At 36.6% G+C, this 26,121-nt stretch overlaps 1 protein-coding gene across 1 annotated transcript in view; it reads left to right on the top strand.

Annotated features, from left to right (window-relative positions):
• The window catches only part of slc35f1 (solute carrier family 35 member F1), a 212,501-nt gene that overhangs the window by 95,717 nt on the left and 90,663 nt on the right, over window positions 1-26,121 (top strand). Inside the window, exon 2 of the mRNA XM_056445616.1 lies at window positions 10,748-10,923. Within this exon, the coding sequence (XP_056301591.1) occupies window positions 10,748-10,923 (176 nt within the window). The remainder of the gene's footprint in view (window positions 1-10,747; window positions 10,924-26,121) is intronic.

The raw sequence follows: 26,121 nt of genomic DNA, 5'->3' as shown, positions 1-26,121 counted from the left end.
CATGCAAATGCAGGGAGAACATGCAAACTCCACACAGAAATGCCAACTGACCCAGCAGAGGCTCGAACCAGCGACCTTCATGGTGTGAGGCAACAGCACTACCTACTGCACCACTGCATCACCTTAGGTTCATTTTTATTTACACAAATATAATTCCAGTCTTGTTACACAAACTTGTGATGTTTTCACATTTGCTGCAGTAAAACTATGAGAGGCTACTGCATTATTAAAAGACTCATTTATCTCATTCATGTGCTCTCCGTTCCAGTGAAATCCCAAGATTAATGTAGCCAAACAGGACACGATTACTGATATACATGTGCTGACAAACGGATGCAGTTTTCTTTTTCTCATTTGTTTATTTCTTTAAAGTGTTATCAGTCAGGATGGATTTGAACTTGTGGCCTCTCGCAGTGAAAGCAGAAATGTGGCTCTGAGCCCCATCGGCTCATGCTCAGATTAAAGGCTGAGCTTCTCTAAGACTGAAATCCTGACTCGCCTCTGGTAACAAACGCTCTTGGTTCAACCTCAAGTGTTTGATGCTTCTTTCAGTGTCTGATGATGACTTGAATGTGAGTGAACCATTAAATTTAGCAGATTTAATAACTTTTTTTTGTATTTTATTTTTTTTTATTGAGTTAGACTATTAAAAACGTCTGTTTATTAACAGTTTCCGTATTTTGTGATACACAAGTGTTTTCGCTTTATTTACGGTTGTGAATTGCATTATGGGAGTTTGATCTCTGTCAACTTTGATGTTAAAAATTCAGCTCTACAGTTTAACAAAGGGACTTTTATTGACAGTTTAGTAGTTTGAAAGAATATAATAAGAAACAATGAATAGAAGAATAAAATAACTGAAAATGTATTGGAAGTTTTATACAACACTAACTCAGACAATATATCACTTTAAACTATTCAAAATGTTAATAAAAGTCACTTTTTAAAAATGTTTTTAAGGTTAACAGTTGCTGTAAGAAAGATCAAGATCCTATAATGCACATGGACTTTTATGTTCAGTTTGCCAGCCCCAGGGTTTCCCGGTTAATTGTCATCACACACAAAATCGTCGCGTTTAAGATTTGATTTCTTTAAAAAAACAGCGATCTTCACTGCCTGACTGAGATACGATATAAGGCGGGTCTCAGACCAAACAAGAAGCACTGCATTAAATTATATTTTTCCACGTCATGTCTTTAAAATATGGAAATTTACTTTATCCCAGTATTTTCAATGGAATTTCTGCGCTAGCCTGCCGCTAATGACGGTGCCTGTGTTTAATTGGTGTTTCGTCTCTTTTTAGGCTTTAACAATCGAATGAATGCTTAAGTCTATGTAACTGATTGTATTTGAATTACATCGATGCTGTAAAATGAATTTTATGAAATTGAAAATCGTCACTGGAAGTTCATCATGTTCACTCGCTGTGCATGTAGCCCGTTCAAAAGCATAAATAAATGGTGAAAAATAAAAAAATAAAAACTTAAATCATAAAATATGGAAACTGCTAATTTATGGATATTTTTACAGTGTATTGTAGGATTAATGTATATAAAACATTTGAAGTAGATGAAAAACTTTCATCAAAGGTGTCCTAAAAGGCTCGAACTACACACATTCTTGTCTTAGGACAATTTTGAAAAAATGTTTTGATCCACCTAAAATGTTTACTACTGTACTGTATATATAAAATTTTATATTTATTACTTACATTTTTTGAATCTTTTGTATTATGAATCTAATGTTTTAGGATTTAACATATACACAATTATATATATATTTTTTTAAATACCAAATATAGTTTTTATTTTACTATTTAATTTATCTTAATGTTATTTTATTGTCTTCTTTTTTCTTTTATTTTTTATGTTATAGTGAATCTTTTTTTTATTATTTATTTTTATGTAGTCATTTGACCATTTTTTAGTCACATAATTTTTTTTATGTAACATTTATTTTTTAATTACATGAATTTAAGTTGTGGCAACATGGTGGCTTAGTGGTTAGCACTGTCGCCTTACAGCAAGAAGATCACTGGTTTGAGTTCTGACTGGGCCAGTTGGCATTTCTTGGTGGAGTTTGCATGTTCTGCCCATGTTGGCGTGGGATTCCTCCAGGTGCACTGGTTTCCCCCTCAGTCCAAACACATGAGCTATAGGTGAATTGAATGAGCTAAATTGACCATAGTGTATTTGTGCGAATGTGAGAGTGTATGGGTATTTCCCAGTGCTCAGTTGCAGGTGGAAGATCATCCGCTGTGTAAAACATATGCTGGATAAGTTGGCTGTTCATTCCGCTGTGGCAACCCCTTATGAATAAAGGGACTAAGCCAAAGGAAAATGAATGAATGAATGAATTTAAGTTGTCTTATTTATATTATTTAATCATGTTTCATTTTCTGATGCATTTTATATTGTTCCTTTTTTAAGTGATGATCACAAGAATGCAAGTCCTCCTTAAATGCACCTACACTGAAATTAACTGTGTAAAGTCTACTTGAAGCAAACCAAGTCTTCAAATGTGTGTGGCACATTTTTACAAACTTTTGTGTTGTAATGAGGACAGCACAACAAAACAACAAATAACCTTTTCTGCAACCTTTTCCAAGTCTCAAAGCTGTTGTGTTGTCGTTAATTGCAGTACTTGGCTCTGAAATTTTACCTGAATAGATGAACAAATTTGTCATTAGCACATCTAATTAACCTCCAGCACTGTTTTCTGCACTGCTATTGAATCTACTGGTCAAAGCAAGAGACATGATATTTCACCTGAGTAAATGAGCTTTGGGTTAAATGAGATGCATGGGAGGAAAAATACTGGCTGTCATAAACAATACAAGGCAGCACAATGTTTAATTTCTTAAAGTCCACATGAAGCGGAAGCTGCGACCATTTTTTTTGTATTGTGACGCAGTTCCTAGAGAAACTGAATATTGAATGAGAAAACAGTGGGTGTGGCTTGTTTTTTCTACTGCAAGCTGATTGGATGTAGTAAAGTAGGCATTTCTTTCGGAAAGTTTGGGAAAAGGGTTTGGGGTGAGTTATTACCATAGGCTGTAAATGATATGGCCGTAGTATCCATGACGTCACCCATAGGTTTCTGAAAAGTGCAAATGAAGCTACAAGTGGGCGTGGCCAATCGGCACCATTTTGTTCACATGTCATTGAACCGACAGGGGGTTACCAAAGAAATGCTTAATACTTCATTACCTGCGACTCCTTTGTGTTCTGACCCCATGTGCATGGTTGTGTACTATATCAATAAAGTGTTTAGTCCTTTAAAGACAATGTTGTAATACATTGAGCCACTAAACAAAGTTCTTATGACATTTTTCTACAGGAGAAAAACGCGAATTACTCACAAATACTTCAAATATAGTCTGTGTTAGTAAATGCAAGGCTATTGATGAAATCCAGGCATAACACTGTATGAAAACGTTTCAGATGACTGATTTAGAGCCTACAGCTAATCAATCTGTCAGATTCTGGAGAGCATTACAAGTCTAAAGAAAATTATAAAGGATAAATTATCTTTAATATAACAAATACATTTATAGAGATGGTATATAAGTATATAATTTCACTCACCTAGGAAAAGGAGGCCACGTGAATGGTTTGTGAGCACAATTAAGTGCACACAGCATGCCATATTATCTGATAATTGTAGGAAATAATTGCAAAAGGGAATTGACTGTGTAAATCCACATAAAACAAAAAAAAAAAATATGATGAATATGCCAAGTTCAGCGGCTAATCAGCCGGAATCAGCTGAGGTGAAGTGACGGCAACCAGAGAGAGCTAGCTGTCACTCAAGTCGCCACAGTCTTAATTATGCAGACTTAATATAAACTAATATAAATGAAGCGGATGAGTTATAAAAAGAAAAATCACCCCCCCTCACAGTTGTTATGAAGGGTAATATTTGCTATATGAACCAAAATCGTTCTTTGTACCAGACTGTAAACACCTTTTTTTTCTGCTGTAAAGGTGGCCTTTTTAACAGTGGGGTCAATAGAAATTTGCTCAATTATGGAGCCAAGACTAGAGGAATTTCGATGAATTGCAGTTTCTGTTACTTCCGTATTGGTTATTACAACCTAACAGACACCATTTCTGTTTGTTGTCAAAACCAACAGTTGCAGGGGCGTGGTTAAGTATGTTAGCCACGCCCAATACCTCAGACAGACGTAATTTGACCAAACAAACCAGAAGTGCATTTTCAGATTTCAATTTTATATTACAAGGGCAACCAATTTATTTTTTATCTTAATGACATGCACAAATGAATTGTTCACCACAAAACTAGCAATGTAAGCTAAAAAAATCATATGATTAGTTTTGATTTTATTTGTACTTTAAAAATGTCCTTGGTAACGTTTAAAAACACAGCACAAACAACATTGGAGGTCGACTCATGAACTCATGTTTTGATTCTTTAATTGAATGTTTTAAAACGATTCATAAAGGCAGCATAGGAAATATCACATTTCTCTTCATTATAATATGTGGAAAACCGCAAGTTTGAATGATACTTGTTCATACTTGTTATATAATTTAAATTTCAATTCCTGCACATTTTTTTCACTCGCTACTCTGCCGGGAACTTCGCCACTAGGTAGCACCTTCAATAATAAAATAATCTAAACATTTGTTTAGAGATGGACTGCAAGATGTACTCAAAAGTGTGGCTACATGTGGTGAACAACAATGGCAAAGCTAAGTGTAATTATTGTAATAAACTAATAATTTGTAAAGCAGGGTGTCGCGACCAACATTTCGGTTCTTCACCAACGGTTGGTTCTTCACAAACATTGAATTAAAAGAATGGTGTGTTGGTTTTATTGTGCATCCCGGGTGCAACCAACAAGAGTTGTGCATTTTAGTTTAACTTTTTGAGTGTGCTGAGCAGTTCAGTATTAATATTTTATTTAAATATCATGAGGTGAAACTAAACAGCACATTCTCTCCGCCTTCATAAACAGCGGGACGCGCTGCTGAAGCTCGTAGGAGAGACAGCATTCATAATCTGAGCTTTTGTATTGGAGTCGAAGGAATATTTATAAAGTAGAATGTTCTTTTAACAGTCCCAATATGTTTAATCTTTTTTCTTTTGCAAAATTCCTCTGTCAGATTTAAAAAAAAAAAAATCTGCTTCATTCATTTAAAACCAAAAATAAGATACACGCTTGTGAATGTTTTACCTTATGTGTATAGTCTTTAATGTGCTTTTAATCATTTTATTCTATTTAAAGCAGCACTCACAGACGCAAAACATGGCATGAGAGTGATACATGTGTTGGATGATTATTTTGTTTTGTTTTTTTTGCGCCATGCGATCAATTCCTGATCCTTTGCATAATGTTTTTTAATCAAAAGACACATAATTTAATTAATATCGGTGTGCTAAAATATTTGTTAATGGAATTTTTTTTTTTTTTAAAGAATAAAGAGAATAAAGTGCATGGTCTAATTGGAAATAAAGGAAATTAGTTATCTATTTCATTATTTAATGCATAAAATAGGCTAGTCTTTTTTTATAAAGTGAGTTTAATTGAGCAGAAACATTTAATTGCATTGCTTTTCCTTGTAAATAATAAAAGTTGCATCAGATTTATGAGTGAACATAGCCAAAATTACTTTTTTTTTTACCATTGAAACAATTGGATACAGTGTCGTCTGTCTACATGACTGGCAAATGTGTTGGAAAAAACTGCTTAATCTCCGCAAATATTTGTTTCATTTAGAAAACAAATGTTGTCTGTTTTAGTGGCTAATGTTAGTAATGCATAGAAAAATGCAAAGCAGAATTCTCCTGAGCTCATTAACCCACTGACAACAGCCATTTTGTAATTTGGCTTTTAAGGTCGTTAATGAGGTTTTACCGTGGGAAGTTTGGACTGGACAGGAGCAAAGGCTACCTGATCAACATTACATTCCTCGAAAAAAAACCCCACTTGCAATCTAGACACAGTCACTTCATGCTTGTGACGGTACAATCTATAAACTCCACCCATTAAAATAACGACTCTTGTCTTTATACTGTAAAATCGCAATGATATTTGTTGATCATGGGCCACAAACATCGTTATCGTGATAATAATACGATTAATGATGCATAAATAAATATACAAATGGTTGTAATACCCAAATGTATGTTCTGAAATGTACATTTAATCACTAAATTCTAGTGTGGTTTTAAATAATAGTCCCCGAAATACAAGCACATACAGATATGCGTTTTCAGTTTCTTGTAATTACGGCAACTTATATTTCCAGCTACAGCCTCTAATCCGTTTTTCAATTACCTCCCAGAGAATGACATTCATTTTATTATCTCTGTTGTACTAGACTAAGAGGATTTTTCTGAAAGGTAGGACAAACACATTATGTTTTTTCTTCCTCCGTGCCCCATTTTCTCCTCCACCTGGTGTTTGACAGTACCAATGCGGCACGTGTTTTTTGATAATGCTTCGTCTCTTTCATCTTCCCGCATGTTGTCTCAGAAAGTAACCTTTACGCGTGCTTCATTCTTGGCCCGTGTGGGTTCAGCGAGCACTGTATGCTGATTTCGTATGCACCGCGTTCACTCAGAAACTGGATGGGGGTTGTTGAAGAGAGGGCAAGTCCTCTGCATTTAAACCCGGCTGATTGACAGTTCATTCCTTCACCAGGTTCCACTGCCTGCTTTTCCTCTGTGCTCTAATCCTGTCAATTGAACTGTCACGCACTGAAATCCACACACACACATGCAAACACACACACCTTCAATTAAACATGTCCTATTGCTCCAGCAGCTCTGAGGTGGATTCCACTAGTCAGTATTCACTAACCACCACCTGTAACTAAGGCTGGGGATCGATTCGAGTCAGTCTTGATTCATTTAGATTCTGATTCACAAGTTCTTAATTTGATGCTAGATCTGATTCATGATTCGATTCAGTTAGTACACATTTAATACAAATGCTACTGATATTTGTTAAAAATGATCTGTGAACACTTGGGTTCATTTAACCTCTATATTTCTGATGCTCGGGAAAAAGTAGACTAAATATGCAGATTAATCTGTGAAAGAAACTGAACACTATTTACAACAGTTTTCAGTACAGGATCATTGAACATATTGCAATGTCAGGTCATTTTTATTTCAACAGCGCTCTGTACAATGAAATTTGTGTCAAAGCAGTTTTATAGACAAAACTGATCAAAATGTATTATTTTTATAAATAAAAATCAGGTATGTTTTATCAGAGTGAAACAGTTCAGTTAATTAAAAGTTGATTAGTCAATGTAAAAATTAAAATTCTGTTATTAATACCTGTAACGTGGGGTCTGAGACCGTATTAGAATCCATATGCAGAAGTTTTATTAAAGGGTTTAGGCAGAGACATGAGTGAGTAAACAGGCGGAATGTCGGCAACACATAAGCAGTCCAATCCAGTCAACAAACACAGGGGCAAATCCAGACGACGTAGTGAGAGTGCAGGCAGAGATTCAGTATAACAACAAACAGTCCAAAACAGAGCAAGAGGGCACAGACAGATAATGTACTTGATCAAGGCAGGCAGGGTCATACACAGGCAGGCAGTCATGAAAGTCTCTTGGAAAACGCTTGGTAGTGCAGGTAGACTGGCAATACTTCGCAAAGAAGCATGGCCTTAGCTCTCACTGAAATACTACACAAACAGGAAGTGACTGCAGAAGGAGCTGAGCTGAGTCAGTAGTCGGGCGAGGGCTCCCTCTGCTGGCGTGGCGTTACAATAACTCACACTAAGATATTTCAAATTAAGGGCTCTTAAGAGTTCTCTCATCAAACAGCAATGATCCAAACTCATTCAATGTTCAAAAAAATCCTCCAAACAGACCATATATGCCTTCAGTGGTTCAATCAGAACAATAACAAACTATGAGAATACTTTTGCATGCACATGAAACAAAAATACCAAATTTATTCAACAATTTCTTTGTGGATGTCGTGCTTGGTCTCTTGGTCTCTGCATGTGTTTTCTCATAGCTTTATAATTTGGTTATTGAATCACATGGTCTGTTTTTAGGATGATTTTTGGTACCTTTCTTAGTTTTGAACAGGTTGTGATCATTGCAGTCTATAAAGGATAAGGAAGCCTTCAGATTTCATCCAAAATAACTTAAAGAGCCCCTATTGTGCTTTAAAAAAGGTCATATTTTGGTTTTGAGGGTCTCCAACAACAGGCTGATATCCATCCAAGGTCATATGATTTGTTCCGCAATTCATTTGTTCCTAAACCCCTCCTTAGCACGATGCTAATCTGCGCTGATTGGTCTGATAACCAAGTCTGTTGTGATTGGTCAACTGTGTTTAGCGTGAAACAGAGAGAAATGCCCATCCAGCTTATCAACATTTTTGAAGTAGTCAGAGTTCAGAGTATATCAGAGCCCAAAGCAGGAGTGCATTAAAGCAATGCAGTTTAACTCCAGCATATTGCTGTATTCTTAACCATGAGTAAAAACATTGACACACATTCAGTATTAATCCACACAGCAGTAAAAGCTGACCTATTCTGAAACTTGACGGCCGCACGTGTGTAGGAACAGCTGACGGTGGCCATAGCAATGACAAACGGCAGAGGATCGCGAGCTCACAAACGCATTTAAATCCGTAAACAAAGCAGCACATGTTGCGTTTTCAACATAGTTTTTGATGTGATATGAGAATATAAAGAGTTAACCTTATACAGTACAAGCCAAGTGGAGTGATTACAAGTAACAAAACACACTTAAATACATAACACACTTAAGTTACTTACACTTGTGAAATGGAGGAAGAAGCTGATCCATGAACTGTGTACTGTAAAGTTCCTGTCAAGCTCTGACAAAGTCCCACACATCAATAGCCTTTTCTGATCCTTCCTTTAACAAACGGACGACGAATCCCCTTCATGTAGATTGCTGAAGCACTCGTCAGAAAAATTACAGGAACACAGCACAAGGCTGCGGCTGTAATGCTGAGCTATATTTGCAAAATTAAACTTTAACCACTGACTCTTCACAGCCTCATCTTTGGGTTGGAAAAGTAACACTAACTTTCCCTCACACTTCAGAGCGCAGCGTCTTCGCAACATGATTCAACCAGGATCTGCTACAGCGTTTGTCTTCCTCTTTTTCTTTCTACAGTGTTTGTGGGCGGGGCCGGGTTTTTTAAAATTCTCTCGAGTTTGCGCACGCAACAAATGGGTGGGCCTTGATTTCCATACCGGCGTCACGCCAACAGGCTAAAGATTTGTTACCGCCGTGATTCATTCCAACGACTATGAGTCGACTCTTATATAGATGAATCAATAGTTTTAAACATGGTGCACTTTCAGATTTAAGCTGGATTTTTCAATTCACTTAGAACTGTGTTACAGACTGCATGGAAGGTCATTTTCCAAAAACCCATAATAGGGGCTCTTTAATTTGTGTTCTGAAGATGAACGAGGGTCTCAGCAGGTTTGTAACGACATTTTTTTGCGCTATATAAATACTTATTTATTTTGGGTGAACTAGCCATTTAAAGGTCCTTGAGGTCCCTAAGAGTGCTTTGAAGTATGCATTTTTTTAATCGATGTTTTACGTCATGTCAACTCTAAAACGAAGAGAGGGCAGGACATAGTGTAGCTCCTCCCCTTTTTAAAAAGCAGCCAATAGCATTTTGTTTCATCACAGCTCTGCCAATGAGAGTGGTTGAACTCAAGCACATCAAATGAAAAGCAAATGTGAATCGTCTTGAAGGGGGCGGGGCATATCATATACTAGAGAGCATTTGATTAGTCAAGATTTGAAGTGTGAGGTGACGCGAAAAAAAGTTGATCCATTTACACGGAAGAGATAAACTACAAGCTTTATATGTTTATATCAGTTTTATATCTTCTAAACGCTAATTTTGACTATAGCTGCGTTCCAAATCACATACTTATGCACTATTCTATGCCATTTTATAGTATTAATAGTGTAAGTTGTGCGTTCACACAAATAATAAGTGCACTTTAATTACACGGATGATGCACTCATTCAGCCGGTAAAATGAAGTGTGTAATGTTGGACACTTTACTCACTCAACGACCGAGGTTTGCTCAAGTAGTGGAAGGGGCGGAGCTATCGGGCGCACATGTTGGATAACTTTATTTATTTTGGATGGTGAAAGCAAAATACTCCTAGGAGAGTGATTATACCGCCTTCCGATGATGAATGCGGATATACTCATGGCAGGTATTATTTGATAGTTTGGTCATTTATTTTACTGATTTGGCAACCGCCAAACGTCATCAAGGAAGCAGTTTGAATTTCCGCTTAGTAAAAAAACATTAGTGCTCCATTTAGGACGACACTACATACATATACTATGCTGTTGAATGTGTAAGTGCATAAGTACATAGTGCATGAGTGTATAGTGTGCCAATTGAGACGCAGCTATTGTTTTGTAGCATACTAGCTTATAGATATCCTTGAAGACTAGCATACTGATACATCGAAACATCTAAAAAAAGTTATTTTAATTTTACTAGACCTTTAAGCACATTCAGTTTCCACAAAATGCTTATTTTGCTCTAGTCAGTTTGCTGATGATTCTGTTTAGTTTTATGAAAACGTCATTGTTGAAGGATAATGGTCCATCAAACAATAAATTCAACAATAAAGTAAATTTGTTTTTGTCAATCTGCACAGTACAGTTTCTCTGTGGATGTGTGTGTGTGTGTGTGACCTGGATCTGACTGGTGTGTTTATGTTCGCAGGGAACTTGTCCTCACGCTGGCTCTCGGTCAGGTCTTATCGCTGCTCATCTGCGGGATTGGCCTGACCAGCAAATACCTGGCGGACGATTATCACGCAAACACCCCTGTGTTTCAGAGCTTTCTCAACTACATCCTGCTGTTCCTGGTCTACACCACCACACTGGCAGTCAGGCAAGGTAAGAGCCGCTCCTCCCACAATTCAGTGCAGTTTAATGAAAACACTGTCAAATGGCAACAGAACTTGAGGTTATCTGTCAGACAAGGCAAGTGATATGCCTGTAGGAACCTACATTTTTTATGAGAGACTGTCAGAAGGAAAGGTTATTTGAAGTTTTTTTTTCATTATATTTCTCTCTTCTGTCTTGAGCTTGACCTCTTCTGGGACTCTGGCAGAAACTTTTAAAACTACTGGTTTCTATATCGATATACAGTTGAAGTCAGAATTTTTAGCTGTCCTTAATTATTAGCATCCCTCTATATTTTTAACCTTAATTTCTGTGTGACAGAAAGAAGATTTTTTTCAACACATTTCTGCACATAATAGTTTTATTAACTCATTTCTAATAACTGATTTGTTTTGCCATGATGGTAGTACATAATACTTTATTACATATTTTTCAAGATACTAATATTCAGCTTAAAGTACAATTTAAAGCCTTAACTAGGTTAATTAGGCAAGTTATGGTAATTAGGCAAGTCTTTGTGTAACAGAGTGGTTTGTTCTGCGGACAATAAATAAAAAGTATTGCTTAAGGGGTCTAATAATATTGACCTTAAAACTGAAAAACTGCATTTATTCTAGCCGTAATAAAACAAATAAGACTTTCTCCAGAAAAAAGCAGTATTATAGGAAAAACTGAACAATTCCTTCCTCTCTTATTTAGAAAATATTTGAATCATCGAGTTGCCTCTTGAAGTTCCTTCAGAAAGACTAGACATGTTTGTTTACACTTATGTTTCCTGAAATCAGCCACTAGTTCCCCCTTCACATAAAAAAATGGCATGTTATGATTGGTCAGGAAGCAGTATATAATTTTCTGTTTCTTGCAAAAATTCTAGCAAAAATTAAAATTTCCTCACCATGTTCTCACATTTAAGTGGTTTTAAACTTTAATGAATTTCTTCTGTTGAACACAAACTAATATTTACTTGAAGAACGTTAGAAAAATGTAGCCATTGACTTTCATAGTATTTTGTTTGTTTCTACTATGCATTGCTGCTTCTCTGTATTGTGTGTATTTTTTACTACTAAACGAGTCATGTAAGATTGTACAGTAAGCTTTAATGCTGATGCAGTAATTATGTTTCCTATTTCTAAACAGTGGGTGGCCTTTAATACCTGTTAAAGAATCAAGTTTTATTTCTTACCTATTTCACATTGAGCCTCACGTCCAAGCAGATATCACTGACACAGTGTTCAGCAGGCTAAGAATAGATATGGAGAAGATTCGTGTTCTGAGCTGAGAAATATGCCAACTCACAGTCTATTTATATCAGATCACATGTGATTCCTTGTCTCACACACTTGCTTTTTATAGCCAAATCAGGTTGTTCTAATAAGCTCCTTTAGGATAATTAATGAATGGTTCAGTTTTGAAGGCTAAACATGTCTTTTTTTTGATGAAAGTCGTTGTTGTGCTGGAATTGCTATGAGCTTTTATACCGGACTTCGTACTAACGTTTGTTTCTACAAATGTTCATTTTTGCTTCTACATTGTAAGGAAGTAAATGCCAAAATATCAAGACAACAAATTCAGTCACTGGCCACTTTATTAGGTACACTTGTCCAACTGCTCGTTAACGCAAATTTCTAATCAGCCAATCACATGGCAGCAACTCAATGCATTTAGGCATGTAGACATGGTTAAGACGATCTGCTGCAATCTGCTGCAAACCGAGCATCAGAATGAGGAAGAAAGGTGATTTAAGTGACTTTGAACGTTGCATGGTTGTTGGTGCCAGATGGGCTGGTCTGAGTATTTCAGAAACTCCTGATCTACTGGATTTTTCATGCACCATCTCTTAGGCCCTGTTTACACTCATACATTTTAGTTTTAAAACAACATTTTAGAATGAAAGCGATCAGCGTCCACACTAGCGTTTCACCCAGGGTTTCTGAACTCTCCGCAGCTCTCCATCTACATTACACCGCTGAAACGCACATCACGTGACCACACACACACTCTGTCATGCACTGCAGTGTGCTTTGAGCACATCTACCCATATGAGAGCTGTGCACGTCAGACTGTTTATCAAGGATCTGGATCTAATCTCACTATATTTGTTAAACGTGATATTTAATTCATCTTGTTGTAAATATCTAATGACATGTTCCCCGACTTTAGTCTTTTGAATCTATTACTTGTTCTCAGGTAATGTGTTTTGGCTGGGCGCAAAGATAAGTTAGGTTAATATATTAATTAATATAACCGCGGACATTGATTCTGCACATTTGCTGATTGCTTATTGCAATCTTATTGATAAACTTATTGTAGGTTATACTTTTATAATGGCCATTATTGATTATTAAAATTGATATTCAGAGAAAGAGACAGGGTAAGTTTTGTTTTTTAAATAAAAATTAAAGGAGGCAGTTATGTTATAGGCTCTGTTTTGTTATAAATATGCAGCTACACGACGCCTGTTAAGTGTCTGTTAAGTTACTAATATCAAAATGAAAATTATATCATGTTTTCATTTTATTGTTAAGAAAGTGAAACAACGTAGCCAGGCTGATGTAAATGATGTTATAAAGTACACTGTTCCCTTTGAAGATTTACCCGACGTGTCCTTGGGAGTTTGTTTTTCATATCAAACTTGCGAAGTCTGAACTTACAAGGAGAGGATGCAAGACTGAACTGTGTGTAGGCTACTTAATATTGAGGATAAAGCCCCAATCAGAGAGGCAATGTCTGCAGCCACGTCTCCATTTCAGATGTCTCTGTTTTCCCTCTTCCACACTGAGATGGAGCAGCAGCGTTTCAGAATAAAAATGGACTCTCCATCGTTTCCAAAACGCTCCATTTTTGGCGCTCGAAAACTCTGGTGTAGTGTGGATGGATGGCGTAACCGTAGCAAAACGCGTGCGTTTTAAAACGAAAACTTATTAGTGTAAACAGGGCCTAAGGCTTACAAAAAATGGTCTGAAAAAGAGAAAATATCCAGTGAGCGGCGGTTCTGTTGGCGCAAATGCCTTGTTGATGCCAGAGGTCAGAGGAGAATGGCCATGCTGGTACCAGCTGAGAGAAAGGCAACAGTAACTCAAATAACCACTCGTTACAACCGAAGTATGCAGAAGAGCATCTCTGAAAGCACAACACATCCAACTTTGAGTCGTATGGGCTACAGCAGCAGAAGACCACACCGGGTGCCACTCCTGTCAGTTAACAGGATACTGAGGCGACAATTCGCACAGGCTCACCAAAATTGGACAATAAAAGATTGGAAAAACGTTGCCTGGTCTGATGAGTCTCGATTTCTGCTGTGACATTCGGGTGGTAGGGTCAGAATTTGGCATCAACAACATGAAAGCATGGATCCATTCTGCCTTGTATCAACGTTTCAGGCTGGTAGTGGTGGTGTAATAGTGTCGGGGATGTTTTCTTGGCACACTTTGGGCCCATTAATACCAATTGACCATCATGTCAACACCACAGGCTACTTGAATATTGTTGCTAACAATGTCCATCCCTTTATGACCACAGCGTATTTCCAGCAAGATAGCGCACCATGTCACAAAGCACGATTGATCTCAGACTGGTTTCTTGAACATGACAATGAGTTCACTGCACTCAAATGGCCTCCACAGTAACCAGAACTCAATCCAATAGAGCACCTTTGTAATGTGCTGGAACAGGAGATTCGCAGCCGACAAATCTGCAGCAACTATGTGATACTATCATGTCATAATATTTCCAGTACCTTGTTGAATCTATGCCACAAAGGATTAAGGCAGTTCTGAAGGCAAAAGGGGGTTCAACCCGGTATTAGTAAGGTGTACTTAATAAAGTGGCTGGTGAGTAGATATTTATGATGCTTTAGCTTATTTGAATGTTAATCAGGTTTTACCAAACACATTTGTCATCTGTAATAATTATAAAATTGTAGATCATTAAGTATAACAACTTCACTGTCATAAGAAAAAAGTAGCCGAAATGTATGCGTTCTATGACTTTTTTAAAGTTTGTTAAAACTGCACAACAAATTTGACTTATTAATTGTCTGATTTACTCAAGTTATTTAGCCCATTATTAAATCAATTTATTCACTTATTTAATTGTCTATTAATTAATATATTTATAAAGTTTTTATAATAATTATTATTGAATAATATGCAATTGTTTATGTGCATTACTTATTTTCATAATCACATTTTTTGTATGATTTATGTACAGTTTGTAAAGTAATATTTTCTGTATTTTTTTTGTAGATATAATATATGAGAGACTTACTTTTTTTACACAATATGTGGTTCTAATTGGATTTACATTGTAAACCGTAAAAAAGTAAAAGTTTTCTTTTTATTTAATGTGTTCAGCATAAATTTGCAGTTTTAATTAATTTATTTCTACAAAATTCTGCACAGAACCAGCAAAATATAATCTGCAGATTATCTTCGGCCCTTCATGTTAACATTATAGTAATTATATTAAATCACTAATTTATTGTATTTAATACATTGATAATATAATACTTGTAGAATTAATATAAGAATATTCCACAATTTGCCATTGGTCTCATTTGTGTTGAATCCAATAAAATCATGCTAATAATGATTTCTAGGTGGAAAATTGGGTAACACTATATTCAGCCACAAGTCACTGTATTAACAAACCATTAACTAACACTACCAGCTTATTAAACTACTAATTAACCGTTTATTTATAGTTAGTTTGGTATAAGTTGGGTTTAGGCTTTTGTAGGATTAGGCATGTAGAATAAGATCATACATTATAACTACTAATGGACAGTTAATATCTTAATAATAGGCAGGTAAAAAGGCAGTAGTTATTAGCATGAATTGTGAAAATTCATAAAAATACTTTTAACCTGATCAACCCAGGCTCATTCTGAAAACGCACCTCTGTATACATTTCTGGAGAGTGCTAAATATGTCCCTGGAGGTACGTTTTTTTGCAGTTTTTGTTTTCGCAAATCCACCAGAGACTGCTGTGTACACTTTTTGAGATCTCAAATTTCTCTGGAGAGTGCGATTCACGTCCACTGTTCTCATGCAAATCCACTAGAGGCTGTTGTCCACTGACTGACTGACTAACCGACAGACTGATCCCCACACCCACCACCTTGCCTTAACCCAACCGATAGTGTATTAAAAAGCTCCGATTGACCAGGGCCCACCCACTTCCCTAAACCCAACCGAAAGTGTTTTGAAAAGCAATCCACAAAAAGAAAAGGCCCCTGATTTTTACCATGTTTTCAGATCTTACCACATTCTCACCTTCTGTTATTTACTTGTTTTTTCTGTTTAATTTTTGGCTACTGTTTTTGTAGAATGAGCCTATGTTGCAACCTGATCATTGTAGCACAGTGTTTTTATCTGTTCTTGTGTTGTGGAAAATGACAGGACTGATTAATTTGCCTAGTTTAATATGTTGTTTGAATCAGAAAGAGCTCTGAAACAAACTCAAACTGCTGTTTAGTGGCTGTGTAAACTCCTGTTCTAGCAAAATGCAGTGTTTCTAGCTCACAGAGCCCTGTCTTTGCTTTTGAACCGAGCTGATAAATGGTCCGTGCGGTGCAAAGTTCAAATAAGTCACACAGTTTCATTCTGTTTTTAGTGCATTCAACGACGTGTCTAATAGGCAAATGTCATCGCTTATCAGTTTGGCAAATTGGTATGGGCGCTAGCATGACCTCCAACAAAATCTAGTTGCGCTGGCTGGAAAAAAGTTGCAAAAAGCAATGATTTACTAGTGGTCTGGAGCCCTGAGAGAGCAATGCAGGGCGCTGGAAGCAGTGTTTGTGAATTGAGGGGCGTGAGGTGTTCTTGAGAGGCGTTTGTGTACAGCAAAGATTTATGAGTTGAAACTTACCAAAGAAAAGAGTTTGCATTGATAGTTTATATTATTTATTTATTTATTTATTTATTTATTTATTTATTTATTTATTTATTTATTTATTTATTTATTTATTTCCCTATCATGTTAAAAAGCTAACTTTCAGCACACAGAAACCATCTTACTTGCGCAACAACTAAAAAAGGTTATTATTATTATTATTTTGCTTAATGAGATTTTCAGAAGAAATGGATAATAGAAATGTATCCCTTTAAGCTGAATTAATGGAACATAAACACAGGAGAATAGAAGGAGATTTTAGAAGAAAAATGTAGACAATACTTAGAGGTTTTTTGATCTGAACTCTTCAGATGCACATTTCTTTATTTATTTTTTATGTTTTTATATAATATAGAAGGACAATAATAAAAGGCTAGTTTATTTGTATAGCACGTTTCATACACAATGGCAATCCAAAGTGCTTTACATAAACAGGAATAAACGAAGCAAGTATAAGAATGAAAAACAACATACTGTAGAATAAAAACATTAAAGAGCCCCTATTATACATTATAAAATGTCATATTTTGGTTTTGGGGTCTCCAACAACAGACTAATATGCTTACAAGGCCAGAAAATCCTTTCATTGTCTTATAGTATGCATTTATTTTTACTTAATTATCCCAATGACTGCCATATGATTGGTTCAGTGATTCATTTGTTTCCAAACCCTTCCTTAGCATGAGGCTAATCTGCACTGATTGGTCGACTGGGTTCAGTTTGAGACGGAGAGAAACCTCCACCACTGTTATAGAGTAGTGAGAGCCCAGTGCAGGAATGCATTAAAGCAATGCAGTTAAAGACCAGCATATTACACTACTTTGAAACCTAACCTTAAGAAATAACAATGACACACATTCAGTATTAATCAACACAGTGGCAAAAGTTGAACTATTATAAAAGTTGACTGTGTCATGCATGTAAGAACAGCTGGTGGTGGCCATAACAACGACAAACAGCAGGAGATTGAGAGCACAAAACGCATTTAAATCAGTAAAGGAAGAAGCATGCGTCGTTTTTTTTTAACGTGGTTTTAGTCGCGAAATGTGAATAGCCCCATAAAGATTTAACAGTAGAGAGATACAGTACATTACAAGCACTGATCAATAACAGATACGTGATTATGTGTGGAGCAATTACAAGTTACAACACACAATTAAATACATATTTTGCAAACTACAGAGAATGAGGCAACCATTTTAATCACACTTACAGATTATGCATGATCGAGAAACACTTACAGGATCAGGAGGAAGAAGACACTAGTCCATATAACTGTGTAACAGTTACTGACAAAGTCCCATACATTAGTAGTCTTTGCTGATCCTTTCTTTAATAACAAACGGCCGGTGAATCCTGTGTTGCAGCGTAGGTTATTGTCTCAATCATTAGAAAAATGACACAGCACACGGTATACTGTGGTATTGTTGTGAAAACGAACTTGAACCCTTTATTTCTCAATGATAGTAATCGTCACATCACGATCAATCCCATGATCCCTCACATTCCACTAGTGTCCGAAGGGAAAGACACATTCACGTTTTACCGGATCTGGCACTTCATATTTGGCATTGTCTCATATCAACATCGACGTGTGCAGGCAAAAGAGCCGAACAAAGGATGAATTATTCATTTGACTCTGAATGGACTGAATAGAATCAATAGTTTTAAACACAATGCACGGTGCATTTTCAGATTTAAACCTCAGCTGGATGTTTTCATTGTCTTAGAGCTGTCTTACACACTGCACGGATGGTAATTTTCAAAAACCTATAATAGCTCTTTAAAAAGAGATTAAAATGTGTTAAAATGGGTTTTAAAGGAATGAAAAAGGAAAGTAAGACAGACACAGTGCTCATTCAGTAAAGGCATGGCTAAACTGGCTAATTTAATAAAAAGGAGTAAAAGTTTCTCTGAATCGTAAGTGATCTTTTAAAAAAAGGTAAGTGCCCCAGGTAGACAACCACTGCCTTAGGCAGTCTTTGGGCCTTATCATACAACCGGTGCAATAAGGCAGGCGCAAGACCAACCCAACCTTAATTTTCCTCTTTTCTGCCAAGTTGTAGCAAATCTATTTGTGCCATTTGTAGACTCATGGGTGTTTCGGTCTAAAAAAGAGGTGTGTTAAGGCGCATTGTTGGCGCATTGCTATTTTGAGGAACTAAAATCGACTGTGCAATAGAGTCCACGTCTAAAGTCCAGTGGAGAACATGTTAGTTGTGCACCTTGCTTACATTGCTTAATACAGACAAGATGTACAGCAATAAACAAATATCTTTACAAATGAAAAAGAATTAAAGGATTAAAATATTACAAAAATGTTTATTTATCTACATAAATATAAAAACCACTGCCTCTATGCCTTCTTCACCTCGGGGCGCTTTTTTAGTTTATTTATGACAACTTGCTTTTGTATAATGTTAATATTATTAGTATCATTATTTATTATATGCACATTTATATTTGTATTAATAAAAACAAGTTTATATTTGTCCACCTGTCAGATTTTGGACCATATGGAGCATAGCATGTTGCATGTGTTTGGATATAACTCAGTTTTTTTACTACACTTCGTTATTATTGTTCATTCATTTATTTATTTGCTGTAAATTAGAACTGAATTTAGAAATAGTTTTGAAACAAATCTTTGCGCTTAACAAATGAAATTAATTATGTCGGCTAATGGATGTCTTCAGCAGAGTGCGTACAACACTGTTTCCTTATTCACGAAAGAGAGCAAGAAAAAGTGAAAGTAAAGGCTGATTGGAGGAGGCTCATTCTTTATTCTTTAACTGTTTTCTCGCTAGTGAAGCATTCAGTTTTTCCACTTACAAAGTCCGCCATGTAAATAGCAAATAGGTCATGGCACGATGCAACTGACTCTTAAAGGGAATGAGAGATGAGACTTTGATTGGTTTATTCTCAAAACACACCCATAACTCATTAAGAGAATAAGCTCAACCCTGTTAGACCATGCGCAGGGGCACAGACTGTATTTTTCCGTCCTTAAAATAGCAAAAGTGGATTGAGACACGCCCTAAATGCTTTTGCACCCTGCGTTTTAGACTTTGCTCCTAGACTGTTAAAATAGAGCCCATTCTGTCAAATATTTGTCATATTTATATTTTGTGACTCTCCCCTAATAATGCATCATTTTAATTGCCAAACCCAGCTGAAATGCAGCTAGAAGCATGTGAACATTGCACACAAACGCTGCATGCAAACTCATTATTTCAAGCACGCGGCTCTGAGCGAGCCGTCGGGGAGACACGTCCAAACAGCCGCTGCCAAATTGGCCCTGCTCTCTTTGTTCTACTCCAGTGACCAAGGAGTTGTGTCTGCCGTCTCGGTAAACACGGCCACACGCTGCAGAAACTGTGCTTTCAGTATAACAAGAGGGCAACAAGAGCAGCTGCCTGTCCAGCAGCTCCGGCCAAACAATCACACTCATCTCTTACAGTCACCAAATGCAGCAGCTGTCATCTCTCACCAGCTTCAGTAAAGTCAAACCTGCTTTTCTCATTTCCGTCCTTTCCCGTTGTCTGTCTCACCTCTTCCCTGTGCCTTTTATCTGTCGTGATCCTCATGCTCCATTCAAATTGGATTTAGAGGGGACGTATTATGCCTCTTTTCATAAAATTTTAAAACCGCTGCTGTCCCCAGAATGTGCATGTGTGAAGTTTCAGCTAAAAATACCCAATGTTTGTTATAGCTTTTTAGATTCACCCTATATGTGTTTTTTTATGTGTGTGGCCCTTTAAATGCAAATAAGCTGCTGCTTTCCTAAAGTGGGCGGAGCCTTTGTACTCTAATTTGAAATAAACAACAAAGCAAGTGAATCTCAAGCAGCCAGTATGTCAGAAATGACCAATAGATGACTGAAGCCCAGTGTCAGACAATGATGGAGAGACTGAAAGAGGTTACATACATTTATGTAGTTGTTATGGAGTAGAGCTGACAATGTATTGACTAGCATTGTTTGTTATGAGTTTTTTTGTTGATCTCTTTAGTCAAATTGACTTCAGCCACATTATTTGTACAGTACAGCATGTTAACATTCAGATAAGATATTTGGAAACATTAGAGAAAGGAGTTGCTCTTGCACACCCAAACTGCATTTCAAGATGGCTGCTGAGTGAACCGACTTGCTTTAAAGGGACTTTGATTAAACTAATTTCATGGCATGTCTCCTTTATGTCCCTGAGCTGCAAAGTTGGACAGTTTCAGTCTTTCTCTTTCGCTTTCCAATCACTTTTAGGCATAAAGGCATAGTGGTTTCCTGTGCTAATGCAGCCTGGCAGTTATTAATTACCCTGGGCTAATGCTGATGGCTGACAGAAGCGTTTCAAGCAACAGCGTTTTGCTCTGCTGTGTGTTATTAAGCCTGATTCAAATTATGGCAGTTTCAGAACACTGCGCTTCACTGATCAGAGGCAATATTAAATACACCTTGTCTAACTTGTAATAAATTGCTCAAGCTAGCCAAACCTCTGGGAGAGTGTTAGGTTAGTATAATTTTAAATATTTTGAGTTCAGAATGTATTATTTAAATATATGTGTGTATAGCTTTTTTATATCAATCTTAGTTATTTTAGTACATCATGTTAAAGTGAATAAAAATCTAAAGTTTTGTCTTGGCATATATATATGTATATCTTGTCGCCTATCCAAGTTTTAGGAACAGCAAATAATAACTTGACTTCTAGTTGATCATTTGCTATCAGAAATGGCTTATATGTAAGGCAAAGGCCTCTAGATTACACTTATTTTACTAAAATAAAATATAATATGATCATGACTTGATTTTTATTTACTCAATTAGGACAGTAAGGTCTGACTTTGCTTAGACAAAAGTCTTGTCACTTAACAGAAATAATGTACAGTATGGAATATAAAGTCATGCTGCAGTGGAAAAAAATAATAATATTGTGGATGACTCCCATGAGCTTGGAGGACTGCATCCATACATCTCTGCAATACTCAAATAACTTAATAATAAAGTCATCTGGAATGGCAAAAAAAGCTTCTTGCAGGACTCCCAGAGTTCCAGATTCTTTGGATTCATCTTCAATATCTCCTCCTTCATTTTACCCCAGACATGCTCAAATCTGGTGACTGGCTAGCCAATCCTGCAGCACCTTGACCTTCTTTGCTTTTATGAACTTTAATGTAGAGGCTGAAGGAGCTCTATCCAGCTGACGAATTTTCCCTCTCCTCTGGTTTGTAATGTAATGGTTAGCACAAATGTCTTAATACCTCAGGCTGTTGATGTTGCCATCCACTCTGCAGATCTCTGGCACGCCCCATACTGAAATGTAACCCCAAACCATGATTTTCCTTCACAAAACGTGGGTCCAAGAATCTTGGGTCCATGCAGGTTCCAATAGGTCTTCTGCAGTATTTGTGATGATTGGGATGCAGTTCAACAGATTCATCAGAAAAATTTGCCAAACGATCAACTAGAAGTCAAGTTATTATTTGTTGCTCTTACAACTGAGATGAAATGAACCTATTTTTTTCTAATCAACTTAAGTTAATTGAAGTTTTTTCATATTCATGAACATGATATGATGTCAGTTTTTTACATATATTATATATATATATACATACATACATACATATACATATACATATAGTTGAAGTCAGAATTATTAGCCCCCCTGTTTATTTTTTCCCCAATTTCAGTTTAACAGAGAGCAGATTTTTTTTTCAACACATTTCTAAACATAATAGTTTTAATAACTCATTTCTAATAACTAATCTAATCTTTGCCATGATGACAGTAAATAATATTTGACTAGATATTTTTCAGGACACTTCTATACAGCTTAAACTTACATTTAAAGGCTTATCTAGGTTAATTAGGTTAACTAGGCAGGCTAGGGTAATTAGGCAAGATATTGTATAACGATGGTTTGTTCTGTAGACTATCGAAAAAATATATAGCTTAAAGGGGCTAATAATTTTGACCTTAAAATGTTTGAAAAAAAATTTAAAACTGCTTTTATTCTAGCCAAAATAAAACAAATAAGACTTTCTCCAGAAGAAAAAAATATTATTAGACATACTGTGAAAATTTCCTTGCTCTGTTAAACATCATTTGGGAAATATTTAAAAAAGAAGAAAAAAATCAAAGGGCGGCTAATAATTTTGACTTCAACTGTATATTTTTGGCTTAAAGTCCATTATGAAGTGCAATTTAAAAAAATTTGATTTGCAATAATGCGTACAGATATAATCACATAAAACAGATTATGTGTTTTGATATTATCGTTAACAGTACTGCAATTCATTAATTTATTCATTCTTTCATTTTCCTTCGCCTTCCTAGTCCCTTTATTCATCAGGGATCACCACTGCAGAATGAACTGCCAACTAATCCAGCTTACTGTATGTTTTACATAGTGGATGCCCTTCCACCTGCAACCCAGTACTGGGAAAGTACTGCAATTCCTCAACTTAAAATAAATCAAACTGTGGCAAAACCTTGCTTTTGAATTAATTGATAAAATCTGAAGCATCGTCCAGCCTGTAATAGTTAACTAAAATAACCCTTCTCTGAAGAAGCTTGCAAACAACAGTATCATTTTATTTGCAGTGGGTTTATCTTTTGTGTTTTAGAAGAATAGTGTTTTTCTGATGCATCTGTTTGTTTCACATGCAGCTTTGTGAGGTGTTCAGACACAGATTTCATAATATAAATGGCCTTTTGACAGTGTGCTGTATCAAGTAAACTGCATTAGTATCAAATTTGCTGATAATGAAAGATTAAAATGAAAGAATGGCCTTCCGAAGCGTGGAGAAGCATGAGTGTGTCAGAAGTGAGTCAGAAACGCTGTCGCTCCAGCAGGAGTGTGTCTGCCCAGCATATGGCTCTCTCCCATTGTTTCAGGAATAGAAAACAAATGCAATATCATGCCAGAATTCTTCTTACCAATCTGCCAGTGCTGCAACAATGCTGCCAAGTGGACGCTGGCAAAGAGGAACAAATGCAAGGAAATAGCGGTTATAATCACGAAAAACAAAAAGCTGAAAAGAGTTGCTGCGAGGGAAAATGGAGGAAATCATGTGTGAAAACTGCACTTGTTTTTGAACTGATTTGCCTTTGTTCAGGTTTACTGCTGTTCTAAATAATGCCATCAACCCACTAAGGTGGTTAAATTCTGTACTGACTGAAGGGTACTTGTTTTTTTTTTTGCGCATTTGCTGGGGAAATGTAAATTGTTGTTTACACAGTCACATTGTCACAACTAATGATGTACAGACACAGGAATAGATTTTGCCTATATATATGTATATATGTAGAGGTATGTATATATATATATATATATATATATATATATATATATATATATATATATATATATATGTATATGTATATATATATGTATATGTATGTGTGTTTATGTATGTTGTTATATGTACGTATGACACACACCGGCCACTTTATTAGGTACGCTTGTCCCACTGCTCGGTAATGCAAATTTGTATTCAGCTAATCACATGGCACCTTTAGGCATGTAAACATGGTCAAGACTACCAGTTCAAACCGAGCATCAGAATGGGGAAGAAAGGTGATTTAAGTGACTTTGAACGTGGCATGGTTGTTGGTGCCAGACAGGCTGGTCTAAGTATTTCAGAAACTGCTGATCTACTGGGATTTTCACGCACAACCACCTCTAGGGTTTAAAGAGAATGATCAGATAAAGAGAAAATATCCAATGAGCGGCAGTACTGTGTGCTGAAAGAAATGCAACAGTAACTCAAATAACCACTCGTTACAGCTGAGGTATGCAGAAGAGCATCTCTGAACGCACAACACTTCCAACCTTGAGGCAGATGGGCTACAGCAGCAGAAAACCACACCGGGTGCTACTCCTGTCAGCTAAGAACAGTAAACTGAGGTGACAATTCACACAGGCTCACCAAAATTGGACAATAGGAGATTGGAGAAACGTTGCCTGGTCTGATGAGTCTCGATTTCTGCTTCGATGTTTGGATGGTAGAGTCAGACTTTGGCATCAACTACATGAAAGCATGGATCCAGCCTGCCTTGTATCAATGGTTCAGGCTGCTGGTGGTGTAATGGTGTGGGAGATATTTTCTTGGTACACTTTAGGTCCATTAGTACCAATTGAGCATTGTGTCAACACCACAGCCTACCTGAGTATTATTGCTGACCATGTCCATCCCTTTATGAGCACAGTGTACCCATCTTCTGATGGCTATTTCCAGCAGGATAACCATGTCATGAAGTGTGAATCATCTCAAACTGGTTTCTTGAGCATGACAATGAGTTCACTGTACTCAAATGGCCTCCACAGTCACCAGTTCTCAATCCAATAGAGCACCTTTGGGATGTGCTGGAATGGGAGATTCGCATCATGGATGTGCAGCCGACAAATCTGCAGCCACTGCGTGATGCTATTATGTCAATATGGACCAAAAACTTTGAGGAATATTTCCAGTGCCTTGTTGAATCTATGCCACGAAGGCTTAAGGCAGTTCTGAAGGCAAAAGGGCGTCAAACCCGGTACTAGTAAGGTGTACTTACTAAAGTGGCCGGTGAGTGTTAAGTTTTAAATTAATTTAAAAATGTATATTTTTCTATTATTTTATTTGCACCAATACAGTACAGTACTTTTATACAAAAATATCAGCAGTTGGTAGACTTTCATTATCACCATAACTTGAAATGATACAATATTATCCTGAAATTAGCCTGCTACAGAGCAGGTTTGAGTTTATGGCTCGGTTGCTATGACAACTACTCCAGGATAAGCTTCAAAGAACTAAATGATTCTGGATTATGTTAATTATTTGAACAAATTGAGTAATCCAAGTACAAAGAAAATCCAAAGCAGAAACAGACCCTGTCATTTTATTTTAGTCTTGCTGCATGTACAGTTTTTTACTCTGGGCCCATTGATCTATAATGTAAGGGGGCGTGGCAAATAAGAGCCACACCCCCTCAGCTCATTCATCGCTGTTGTAATCTAGAAGCTTGTAGAACTAGTACAGCAATTGTTTCTCTCCCTTGCAGAGCTGCGTTCAATAAGCTAATGAATCATTTTGATGTGAAACCCCTGATGTTGATTTTACGCTGTTGCATTTTTTTTTTTTTTCTTTCACTGACATCTACACATGTCTAGAGTGCTGGCATCAGGATCCTTTTGAATTGCTGATATTAGGGAGCAATTATACTTGAGATGTTTTCCGGGCTTGATTTCCTGGAGGATTGTGGCAGCAAAATCAGTCAGTTTTATCTTCAGCTCACAGCTTGTCACTGAGAAGCAT

This window comes from Danio aesculapii, chromosome 20, assembly GCF_903798145.1.
Source record: "Danio aesculapii chromosome 20, fDanAes4.1, whole genome shotgun sequence".
Taxonomy (NCBI): Eukaryota; Metazoa; Chordata; class Actinopteri; order Cypriniformes; family Danionidae; genus Danio; species Danio aesculapii.
Note: the sequence above shows the minus strand (reverse complement) of the source record. Positions and strands in the feature narration are given on the sequence as shown.